The sequence below is a fragment of the Macrobrachium rosenbergii genome, chromosome 17 (assembly GCF_040412425.1).
Source record: "Macrobrachium rosenbergii isolate ZJJX-2024 chromosome 17, ASM4041242v1, whole genome shotgun sequence".
NCBI classification, from domain to species: domain Eukaryota; kingdom Metazoa; phylum Arthropoda; class Malacostraca; order Decapoda; family Palaemonidae; genus Macrobrachium; species Macrobrachium rosenbergii.
In genome coordinates this window covers 12,777,042-12,790,133 of record NC_089757.1, presented here as the reverse complement: position 1 = coordinate 12,790,133, position 13,092 = coordinate 12,777,042, and the positions used below count along the sequence as shown (strand labels likewise).

Here is a 13,092-nt window from a genome sequence, read left to right as displayed (position 1 = left end):
ATAATAATAATAATAATAATAATAATAATAATAATAATAATAATAATAATAATGAAACTGATGGCATTAGCGTCTAAGGAGAAAAGTTGAATCATTGGAATGTCTGGTGAATGAGAAGAGAGAGAGAGACAAAACTGTTTCATCTGTGGTCTGCCTTAGTTTTCGTTTCCTGAGAGAGAGAGAGAGAGAGAGAGAGAGAGAGAGAGAGAGAGAGAGAGAGAGAGAGAGAGAGAGAGAGAATCATGGTTGTCATCAGTATTAGAGTACAAATGCATTTGCTATTTTTCGGTATTTTTTCTCCTCCATTCACTTTGTAGGCTACTCGGACATCATCGCGACTTGCTGCTCTTTACTCCACGGTTTAGGTATCAAGGATGTCCGGCATTCGTTGGTGTTGACCTTTCAAATTACTGACCATACCCGATATAATTTTTCACTGATCGAGAGAGCATCGGTGTGACGAGCTTACTCCTGCAAGCTCGTCATTGGTGGGCATCTCTAAAAGGTGGGCATCTCTAAAAAGACTGACAAAGTCCAAAGTGGTTAAAATTTCACTGACCAGAGATCAGCAGTAGAGCACCTATATTTATGGCGTACCCGAGATCCATAGAGCAGGCAGTTCAACCAATGCCCAGTTTAAGTTAGGGTTTCTGGTTGGCGGTTGGGTGAATCTTGAGACATTTGCAGGCCTCCTTTTTCATGCTAGAGCTAGCATTTCAGAGGCAAGGCTTTGAATCCGGATTTCGTAACAGGAAAATTTACTCTTGCATCCCGCCGAAGAAACCCTTGTAGTTGTAACGCCAGATAATTCACAATCAACCGGTTCCAAGCGCAGAATTAAAGGTTCTGCTCAGATACCTGGAATTAATCCCCAGAATTTTTAGTCTCTCCTCAAGGCTGTCTTCATTGTTACCGTTGCCACTTACACCAGACACCCAAGTCTGTTGCATGTTTTGATTATTTACGCATGGAAAGAGGATGCTGGCCACCTTACTCTCGCCCTTACAGAAGTTTACTGGAATGAATGAGGTACAGGGATGGGGGACTCCTTGCTGGTAACCATCCAGTTATTAACCGGATCCAATGTTACTTCGTTACACTTCTCGTGAGGCCAGCTCGGCTGTAGCGAACATTTTACTGTCGCGTTATTCCTAATTGTTAACCACCTCATATGCAATCAAATACCTTCTTATACATATCTCTTCATAAACAGAAGTCCAAGTAACAATATATTTTAAGTATCTTTCCCACGAGAGATTATTCAGGAATATAGTCCCATGACGGATAACAGATAGCGGATGTTAATAGTTAACGCCACTGCCTTGTAAAAGCTAAGCGTTATGGAACCTGAAACGAACCTTGGGAGGTATGGTGCGAGAAATTGCGGATTACAATGAGGCCCGAAAGAGTTAAGGTAAAGCGTAGTCTGAGTAAATACTCGAACACAATTTTTTCTAACGTTCCTTGCTATAAAGAAAAATTCAGAATACGAGATTACTGAAGAAGAAGAAGAAGAAGAAGAAGAAGAAGAAGAAGAAGAAGAAGAAGAAGAAGAAGAGAGAGAGAGAGAGAGAGAGAGAGAGAGAGAGAGAGAGAGAGAGAGAGAGTGTCGAGTACCTTCTCGGTCTTCTTCATAATCTGGCTTACGGAAGAGAGAAAGAGAGTTCTGTAAAGTTATGATCTTTTGAAAACCACCTTAATTACTTAATGGACCCTTCGGGATACGAACACGGAAAAGACTTGCAGCTGTTCTTTCTGCTGTATATGCTGCTCCTTTGGCTGTAAAGGAGGCCGCTGCTCGTCCTACTTTTCCCTTCCAGCTCCTTAAATTAGAAGCCTCATCCTGCCTTTGAGTCCCGACTTAGCTTAAGGCTGTCTTTCCCTTATATGGTAAAAGGAGGGGAATTTGGGTTGCCATCCGCTTGCTTGAATAGTGAACAGCTTTATACATTTCGCCAGCGAAATTGGACCACGGTATTTCACCTATGTTTTTTTTTTTTTCATCCCCATGCCTCTCAAAAGAATACTGATGAATTCCAATAAATTTTTTTAGATGGGTGGGCAAGGGCCTGGTTAGAGTTTATTAAAACTTAAAATCGTCTATTGATGGTTTCGGTAACATTTTCTGTAGGGTTGGGGTATTAGCTAAGGTCTAGATTATTAGACTTAGTAAATATGTTCTGATTCTGATACTAACTCGTGATTTGATTTTTGCGTTGACTAAGGTGTGCCAGCACGGAATGTAAATCTGAATAACAAGCCGGACTTCTGTGTCCCTGACAAACCGCAGATTTCCAAGTAGCCTAATACCAAACTTTGAGTTTGGTAATTGGTATGCGTTCATGATTCTTTTTGAGTTTGTGTAGGAGAGCCGTAACATTAAGAGTAGACATGAAATTAATACCATTTAAAGTTGCTAAGGGAAAAATGACAGTGAACAATATCCATGTATCAGATCTAATCAAACATAGAGTATTAGCAGCCTAAAATATTGTGAGAATAGTGACGCCGATGACCTTGCTAACTGTGACACCAGTTTCCATTAACAAATCAATTTAGAAATAGTTAAATAATCTATTTTTGAAAAATAAACAGATGAAAAACCAAAGCAAATGCCATCACGAGTCACGACCAGCAAGGGCAGAAATCTCTTTCAAGATCTTTTGACATTCCACAAGGGAAGATGGAAGCTGCAATGATATCGGCTGCGTATTTACCGTCAGGTTAAAAAAAAAAAAAAAAAAACTCTACAGGATATTTGCCTATATACGAAGTTGGAAGTACCTGCAAATATGAGCACACTGACCCCGCATGAGAGCTACATCAAATTCAATTTTACCCGTAAATGCATGTTAACTATCAGCACGTAGCTCTGCAACAGTTCAGTGGCTCTAGATCGGGGCTCTACTGTAGTACAGCTTTCAAAGTTCGAGATTTCAAAAGAAAGAAAAAGTTGTTGCAATGAAATCACGTAGCAAATATATTTTGTAATTTTGCAGATGGAATATAAATCACCCTGCTTAACCATTTGGGGCTGTAAAGTCAAGTGATGACAGGCTGTAGCCGCTGTACTCATTTTCTAAATAACCAGAACTTTGACAGCCGTTTTCACTAAGATGGGGAATGGAAAAAGTTATCATAAGAATGGTAAACAGTGATTACTTTACATACAAAATAATGTGAGGATACATTTTTAAGATGGTATATTTTCAAGATAGTTTTCACTCTGGTGGAGAATGAAAATCGAAGAGAGCAGGTAATGCACAGTAATAGTCAGTTTTGCTGAATTGCGTAAAGAAAAGACAGCATAAAAAGATAGCATAAAAAGATAGTTTTAAGACAATCGTACATAGTAATTACATACAAAAGGCATTGTAAAACTGGTTCAGGAAGGATTCATGACACTAGAGCTCACAAAAAAGGGATATTCTGAATCCTTAGAAGGGTTACCTTCAAACTCTTGGAAGCTTGGGGACTGAGACCCCTTTACAATTATGGATCAGTACAATGGCCAATACAGACTTCTACTGAAATGCTGATAAATGTTAATCTCTCTGCAAAACTCGTCAGATTGCTTGATCACAGCATGGAAGTTTCGTTTTCCTAAAATATTACAAATACTGTGGTATCAAATCGACTATGGCTTAGATAGTTGTTTTCTATACTATCATAAAAAAAAGTTCTTATATCTCCATTTTCCTGTTTTATATAAAATTCTATAGCTCCAACTTTGATAACAACAAGAAAAATACATTCACTCTATAGTGACACCTCTAAAAATCTAAAGAACAGAAGCCTCTATAGAAGTTACATTGCAGATAGTACAATGGAAGCGATGGGAAATGCATTTAGACAGTTACATTTCTTTACAAGCTTGAGAAAGAAAACGGAATCTCTGCCAGTTTCGTCGATGGTAAAGAAAACGGGCACCTCGCCTGTCGCAAGGAGCTTCAAGAATCGAAGTACTACTTGCTCAAGAAGTTGCTAGATAGAACGACGCATACTTGCACAAGAAGTACAGAGGGCGCTGATCTACACTATTAAGTTCTGGACGGCCCGTTAAAAAATATACTTCTCTGGGTACACTTTGGATACCAATAAATAGTTAATGGATGTGTGACGCAACAATATACAGGCTTGGTGAAAAAGCTACGTTACTCTCATTCAAAGCCGTTTTCTGACATTTCATTGATCATTAAGAATACGAGCAAAACACAGTCATTAAAACTAAGTATAAGCAAAAATACTCCATTGGAGTCTCGCTTTTAAGTTCTCCACTAAAGTTCCACAATTTTACTTTTTTCTGTCACACAGTATTGTGGAAAATTTGCTTTAGTAAAACTGAGAAGAAAAAATAATTATCCCGCTCTGGAAAAACAAACACCTTTTTCCTCGCTTTAGATTATTAAATTGTAAGAAAATTACTATAACCTGAGATCACCCTTTTTAAATGTTTACTTGTTAAAAAAAAAAAAACACGATAGGAAGATTCTACGCTCTTTCCACTACACACTGTTAACTTGAAAACTCAAACCTTCGCAAAAACCTCTTAACTTTGTTTGCGAAGTAAGTTTCCATGAACTTTATTAAAGTTTTATTTTATTCGTTCAAGTTTGGATATCCGAAGGTGTTGTCCACCCGAGTTTCCCCTCCGGATTCTCCAATTCTTTCTGAAATTCCGAGGATAAGTTGAAGGAATTCGAGAACTTCTTTTGGTCGGCCACATCTTTATTCAAACTCGAGATATTTTGAGGTCGAAGCCTTTTGACTTACTACGCTGGGATGTTGAAGAACCCACTTGATGCTGGCAAACCCAGGGATGCTGAAAATCCCAAAGATATTGGAGAGCCCCCAGGATGTTGGAAAAACCCTCCGCCATTCCGGAAAAAAACCTGGGGTGCTGAAGAACCCTGGTAGGCTCAGAGAACCCACAGGATGTTCGGAAACCCTCTCATGTCGGAAAAGAGACACAAGGGCTTTTGAAGAATCACACCCCATTTAGAGGCTGGACCCTCAAAACTTGGTTGCCGTGTAGAGAAGTTCTTCGAGTGGCTGTTGGTGGGTGTGGATAATGTGGGCTGTGCTGCACGGGCGGGTGGTGGGCGTCAGAGCCGGGGCGAAGGTATGTGGCAGAGAGGGCGGCAGTCTTACGGGCGGCGGGCGAGCCGGGGACGCTGGAGACATGAACGTGTTTGGGAAAGTTGCCAAAGGCCTGTGTGGAACAGAAAGAAGAGGAGGTTCTTGGCACTGGTTTGAGAGAAGGCCTTTTAATTGTCGGTCATCACGTCAGTCAAACAACTGTCATTATTGAATATTCTGGCTTGTTAAACGATATATTATATCATATATTATACATTAATATAATATATATATATATATATATATATATATATATATATATATATATATATATATATATATATATATATATATATATATATATTTATATAGATTTCATTTATATATATAAGTATACATACTGTGTATAATTTGACAAAATAAACATTGAAATCACTGAAAACGAAAACTGAAATGTACTTTTGAATTTAAAATGAAGGGATAAGACAAATGAAGCACTTCAAAGGGAAATTTGAAAGAAATCTAAATTTAACTTACAATGAAAATATTTAAGACATGACTTAATTTCTTAAAAAATAATTTTATTAACTGAACCTTCACACAAAATCACTTACCCAGTGCTATAGCCACTGTCACCACCACTTATGACATAAGGGCTGCTATGGTTACCGTAAGTTGGAGACGGCGGGCGGGGCGTGGGCATGAGGGCGTAGGCGGAGCTGGTCCTAACGGCCACCAGGGTCGAGTGAGGAGCCGCGTATGGAGGCGGGAGCTCTGTAGGGCCTCCGTCGCTGATGCTGCTTGATCTGTCGCTCATGTTGACTGAGCCTGCAATCAGGGGAAAACGTTTCGTAGGGCGGTATTGGATTTTGTTTGTGGTGTAGTTGGCTGGCACCAACCTCAGACTTTTAAAACGAGTTTGAGACAATTGCGAAGGTTAGAGGTTTTAGTGGTCATTAACATTTATGTATGTATGTATATACATTATACACGTGTGCGTGTGTATGCATATATATTACACATATACCTGTACTCATATTATGGATGGATAATGATGACCACACACTGAAATAATTACAAAAGAACAACATGAGAAAACCCACATCAGAGTGAATAAACATTGATAAAAAATGGAATTGCGGGAAGGTGATTTCTTGGGAATAAGGAATAATCCTTCGACAAGATATGATAATCGTGACAGGGGGACACCCGGGCATCCTTTCACGATGCCGGAACCCGGAAGATATCGGATCCAAAAGGAACATAAACGTCGGCAGGAGAGGAATTGGTAAGAGAGTATATGGGTGTTAGCTTTCCGGTCTATGTTTTCATTTTTTGGATGGGGTTCATTATCCCAAGGCCCATGACCCACTGATTGTTCAGGTGCTCATGTGCCGGCGGCGTCTGGCAATCGTCGGTGGTGAACTATCCTAATAGACCAGACTTAGTACTTTTATAAGTCCAACGACTGAAAGACCAGAGGCTCAACGAACGTTTTACTTAAAAATAAATAATTTCAAGCCGCTTCCCTAAACAAAAAGAAATATTGCACTGTTATGAAGTGGCGCAATTTGAAATAGTAACGACATGTACAGGTCAGTTGCCTGAATGACACATAAAATGACGATGTCCGGAAACTGCTGATGTTTTAAATTGTATCATCACTCTCCCGTGAGCAATTTATACTCGTCCCGTCGTTAAATACACACACATAGCTACGAGTTCAAGTGTCTTTTTTTTTTTTTTATATTTGAACAACTACATAATATGCAGAGCAGATACCCCCGTGGATTCACATCCACAGTTAGGTTTATTCAAAAGTCTAATAAGCTTTTCTGATTCTTACCTTATTCTAACACAGATTTCATCGAAACACATCAGTCACTTTTTGACGAGCAGTCACAAACAGATCAAGGCGAATTCATAACAGTTTAAAGTTTCCTATGGTGTTGATAACAGTCGACCTTAGGGAGGTCAGGTGAGAGCGGCAAAAGGTCTCAATGAATCCCGAGAGCTACAGTGGGTTGTGAGTGAGACAAACTGCCAGATTATGTTAAAAATTATGGCTCCATTAATTATGAGCTCTATTTTCTGATAGTTTTATACCGCCAGTTAGGTAAAACAAAAATAATCCAACTATTAGCTGAATATATACTCGCATATAAACGCAAATATATACATGATTATATAATAGTACTTCTGTGTCAGTGATTGTTCAGCTGTGTTAACGCGTGTATATATTTATTTCGGTTGTTCACGAATTTGGTTCTCGCAGACTATTGTTTTGGTTTAAAGGTTCAGTGAAATACCTCGTGATCTAACTGTCACCCTAGTATTAAATTCCACTCACAACATCCTTTGTAGGCGAAACATTTTTCTTTAGGTAATGATCGCAGTTTCCTAAAACCATCTCTCACACCCTGAGACCCGTCAGGAGAGGAAATGAGAGAGAGAGAGAGAGAGAGAGAGAGAGAGAGAGAGAGAGAGAGAGAGAGAGAGAGAGAGAGAGAGAGAGAGAGAGGTGTTTGAAGGGAGGCGGGGGCGGGGCGGTTTAAGATGATTCCTAAGAGGTGAAGTTAATATGTCCATTTCATAATAATGTCAATGTGAGAGAGAGTTACACATTTCCTTAAACTGTCAAGTTCGATTTTGTAGTTACGTATTGTGCTTTATTAGCTCGAACGTTGGGCCATTTTAACACTCGTTAGAATTACAAGTGTAGTTATAAGTATTTTACTACAGTAACGAACATGCACAACTAAAAAAAAAAATGGTGGCTACTAGAGCGATGTTTGGAAGCAAGGTGTTAGAAACCTTGTGACACCTATTTAAGGCGCTTAGTCATGTAGAAAGTCTGAGAATCTCTATCAAAAGCCATAATTGAACTTTCGTGATGTAGCAATCTGTAGTGGTCAACTATAGGTAAAAGTAGTTTCAAGTTGTTAAAACAAGAATAGCAATAACCTGGTAACCACGGCGATAACAATAATAGCAATTGTGCTGCATTTTTCAACCCTACAAGCCATCTTAAAATGAATGTTTGGCTTTAGAGAAGAAAACAAGGCAGTACCCACTGCCTCTTTCGTCCAAAATAATTACTGAATCAAGGATAAGCCTATATGCCCATATAAACTGTCGTGAGCCCACACAGAGGCTTCATCAGCATCTTGTCGAATCCTTATACCAATATTGCTCCGCTGACTCTCCTATTTCGTACACTATTCAAACTCAGTGCCCGTTCACTCTTAACACTTCTAAGTCGCCTCACTCGCACACTTTTAAGGACTTCCTTTCCTCCACTGTCCCAGACTTCTCGTACTCATTTCATAATTCTATCTTCTCTAAACTCTGATTAACCAAAATATCTCAAAAGAATTTATTTATGTTTATCATCATTTCACCCCAGTTCCACCACTTTGTAGTACAGTTTCAGGTCGCAAATTCCGCTGAAAATAACAACGATCATCATAACAGCGACGGCAAAAGTGAAACAAATAACAACAAGCATTTGTACACGACTATTTTAACTACAAAAAAAAAGCAACCACAAATAAGGATGATAATGTCACATAAAATTTAAACAACCACCACCATGGTATGGAAGCAGGCTCTGCATCTCATAACGGTAAAATATCTCCGGATATGACACGTCAAATAAAGATTTAGAACCCGCAGAGTGATCTTTTGTTATCCGAAGCCCTAAAGCGACGCAGCCTGTTGGATAAGGCATCTCTCTCACTCAAGCGGAGAGAAATGATTATTTAATGTATGAAGGCCGTCCATCATGAGGAGAAGTAACCTCGGAATCACTATAATTCTTCGCTTAGATCATCTTTACGTCATGATGGAGGGAGGTGCGTGCGCGCGCGCAAATACGCACACAAACACACACACAAACTTGTGATTAATGATGCCTGCTCCCGTCGCAGCCTACTTTGGCTGCAAACGGTCGGGGATGGGTCGAAAGCGATTAGGCGAGAAAAAGAAGAAGAAGAAGAAGAAGATTTTTGGGAGGAAAGTCTTGTAGCTGCTTCTCGCTGGAGAACAACAACAACATTTTGGATGGTGGAAAAGTCTGGTTCTGCTTGCTGGAGAAGAAGAAGAAGAAGAAGAAGAAGAAGAAGAAGAAGAAGAAGAAGAAGAAGAAGAAGAAAGAAGAAGCAGCAGCAGCAGAACGGTATTTTTTAAGGAAAATTCCGAACAACCACACAACAAAATTTTGCGAAGAAAAGCCTGCATCTTCTTGTTGAAATTAGAGAAGCCAAAAATTACTGTTTTTTTTTTTTTTTGAAGGGAGGAGTATACGACTCCAAGCTGTAAATGATGATGGTTCCTGCGACGAATTTGAAGGGGAATACTTTTTTGCACTGCTGGGGAAAGACAAAAATTATTTGACTGGTAACATCTGCCTCTCCTCGGAGGAAAACTATAACAAAAACATCTAGGTCAAAAAAGTCTGCAACTTCCATTCGGACAGGAGCAACAAAAACTCTTTTCTTCTTTTCAGATGCGAGCAACAAAAACTGTTTTCTTCAGTTCGCATACGAAAAAAAACTGCTTTCTTCATTTCAGATAAAGCAACAAAAGCTTTTTTCTTCTGTTCGAATAACAGCAACAGCAATGTTTTATTTGACACTTGTATGCGTCACCTCATTGGCGACGGACATCATTATTCTAATGGGGAGATTACTATGTTTTAGGCGGTAGCTTGTCCTGGAATATGCCTCAAAGGATTTTAATGCCAGTGCTTCCTTTAGGCACTTAAATGTAATTTTTTTTTATTTATCACACACACAATATATATATATATATATATATATATATATATATATATATATATATATATATATATATATATATATATATATATATATATATATATATATATATATATATATATATATATATATACATACATACATATATATAGTATATTATTATATATTTCCCATTTTCTTTTATATATATATATATATATATATATATATATATATATATATATATACACACATATATATATATATTTCGGCAATAGGCATCAGCCTTTGGAAGAAACTGTTTCAAGAAATGTATCAAACTGTTAGAAATTACTTTTCTTTTTTACTGGCCTTTCAAAAATATATCAGAATTAGATTACTGCAGAATTAGATGTACATAAATCTGTTCATAATTTTCAGAACTTGTGCATATAAGTATATATTTTCCTTATGAAATTTCCAACCTTCTGCTCTTACTTAACCTTTTCTGCATATGAACTTAACATTCCAAAGGAGGTTTATGAACAAACTTCTCCTTTGGGATGTGAGGTCTCGATCCCACATCCACGAGAATTGAATTCCGACTCTACCATTCAGCCCCACCAAGGAGGGTAAGCGTTCATTTCGCTTATCAATGCATATCTGCCGGGAGCAGATATTGTATTGAAGGCGAAATGAACCTAACCTCAATATAGAGGCAACGGAAAATAATTTTTTCATGGATACAAAAATTTTTGCTGATCTCGATCGCCAAATTTTTTTTTACCAAATACTTATACTAACATATTTAAAGGAAATATCGCAATGAAATTCTCTTTTTGGAAGTATGTGGTCTCGATCCCACGTCCAATGGGATAGAATTCCGGCGAACTACATTCAGCCACCGCAGAAGGTAAGCTTTTACTTCAGTTTATGGAGACATTTCTGTCGAGACCGGATAATGAATCCACCCTCACTGTTGTAGCTCACCGAAAGTATTTTGCAGATAGCTGGAACAAGAGATACCGCTGGTGATGATTAACAGGACCTGTCGTACACGAATGATGTATAGATTTACCTTGTGGCACTCCTAACTTCCCGTTTTCCTTAACTTATCGCAACGTTTTCTGTCTGTGAACCAAATGCTTTCATAAGAATATATGAAGAAAAACCTCTTTTCGGTGCCGATATAAGCCTGACGGCTGAATGGTAGTGTCGGAATTCGATTCTCGTGGATGTGGGATCGAGACCTTGTCCTCAAGTTTTCTTCATATATTGCTTTTGAGGGTTGTGAATTAGGCTCACCGACGGAGAACGTGGCGAAAAAGGCTAGGGAAAGCGCAAAGTTAAGAATTCCATCCTGCTAATATATACGTACAATTGACTACATTCTGGTAATCATGGACAGTGGTATTTATTCATTCTATATATTTGCAAAATACTTTATACTGCGTCAACATAATGGGAATAGATTCATTTCGTTTTCAAAACAATGGATTAATGTATTCATAACCTGAAATAAAAGTTAACTAATTTGTCGAACTGAACAGTATTGCGTTGGAATTTGACCCTTGTGATTATTGGATACGATTCACAAATCCCAAAAGGAATTTTTTCCATATTTCTTATAGGGAAATTAGGTCTCGGATAGGGAATTATAAAAAAAAAAAAGAAAGACAGCAGTTGAGAGAATTCCATGCTGCAGTCCTCCACTGCCTCGAGGATGTCGAAAAAAGAGCCAGTTGTGAATGCATTGCGCGGCAAAAGAGGGTTCCAAATGTGTCCCGGCAGACGCTGCAGTGGTCCCGCTCTTGTGCTGCTCTCGATTCATCTTGCCGGTGAAGGAGGTGGTTCCCTGTAAAGGCGGACGAACAGCCCTTGGCAGACATCGGTCTCCGCTGATCTTGCTTAGACGCGCATGATAAAGGCGTCTCTTGGATGGTCATTGTTTGGATAACCGCCTTTCGATTTTATTAAAGCGACCAAGCTGCACGCATATCATGATCATGCACGATGGAGCCATTTGCTTATTCTACGCTCCTTTTTAGTTTTCTGTAAAAGAAAACTATTGCGACGGCTTTGTCTGTCCGCCCTCAGATCTTAAAAACTACTGAGGCTAAAGGGGTGTAAATTGGTATGTTGATCATCCACCCTCAAATCATCTAACATACCAAACTGCAGCCCTCTAGCCTCAGCAGTTTTTATTTTATTTAAGGTTAAAGTTAGCCATAATCGTGCTTCTGGCAACCATATAGCATAGGTCACCACCCGGCCGTGGTTAAAGTTTCTTGGGCCGCGGCTCATACAGCATTATACTGAGACCACCGAAAGATAGATCTATTTTCGGTGGCCTTAATTATACCCAGTAGTGGCTGTACAGAAAACTCTATTGCGCCGAAGAAGCTTCGACGCCTTGTTTATTTGTTTTTACAGGTTTTACTTAGTTCATTCTGTTATTATTATTATTATTATTATTATTATTATTATTATTATTATTATTATTATTAATTATTATTATTATTAAGGAAGTCTGTTACAACAAAGATAATAAGGGCTGTAGGATAGGATATTCCCTAGCGAGATTGTTTACATATGGTAATGACACGTTTTTCCGGAAAAATGTAGGGTAATGATGTCATAAGAAACTGTAAGATAGTAGTCATTTCAAAGGACACAACGGAAATTATGCAGGCAATATGGACAAAGACTTCCATTCTCAATAGCAGTTGCTAATTTACGATTATTTCTCTCCCTTATTAGAGTAGAGAGCCTTGCGTATATTCCGACTTGTACAAGCTCCCTCCTCCTTAATTGTTTAACTTTATCTCACCTCCGTTTCTCATTCATTTATTCATTCTCTTGGCTTTACAGTCCTCTTTGACCCACTGCCTCTTACAAGAAGACTCCTAAGGTCTCTCGTAAGTCGAGTCAAAAGCAGAGGCATCGACTATACAGTACGTTCAACTTTCGTCTTTTTATCTAACCTGCTATCACCGTGTCTGTAGACATTGTGTCTCTCTAGCCCTGAATTTCTTCGGAAGCGAGACGTGCCTGTAAAGGTGAGTAAAAGCGATTGGACTTGAAGGGAAACAGAACGAGGCTGAGAAACAAGGAAACCTGTTATCTATTATTACTGACAGGTGGAGGAGGGGAGAGGAGAGAGAGAGAGAGAGAGAGAGAGAGAGAGAGAGAGAGAGAGAGAGAGAGAGGGAAATTTCTTCACTTAATTGCGTGCAATAATTTACAAGGAGGAATTCTACTCGTGTAACATGGCTAT

At 38.7% G+C, this 13,092-nt stretch overlaps 1 protein-coding gene and 1 long non-coding RNA gene across 8 annotated transcripts in view; one reads left to right on the top strand and one right to left on the bottom strand.

Annotated features, from left to right (window-relative positions):
- Positions 1-13,092, top strand: part of LOC136847740 (uncharacterized) — a 102,064-nt gene that overhangs the window by 73,850 nt on the left and 15,122 nt on the right. The gene's annotated exons all lie outside the window — the stretch shown is intronic.
- Positions 184-13,092, bottom strand: part of LOC136847739 (protein shisa-like-2A) — a 438,013-nt gene continuing 425,104 nt past the window's right edge. For all 7 annotated transcript variants that reach the window (XM_067119602.1, XM_067119609.1, XM_067119605.1 and 4 more), the window contains 2 exons: positions 5,694-5,907; positions 184-5,212 (listed from right to left, as the gene is read on the bottom strand). In XM_067119602.1, coding sequence (XP_066975703.1) covers positions 5,014-5,212; positions 5,694-5,907 — 413 coding nt within the window. In that variant the 3' untranslated portion in view covers positions 184-5,013. The remainder of the gene's footprint in view (positions 5,213-5,693; positions 5,908-13,092) is intronic.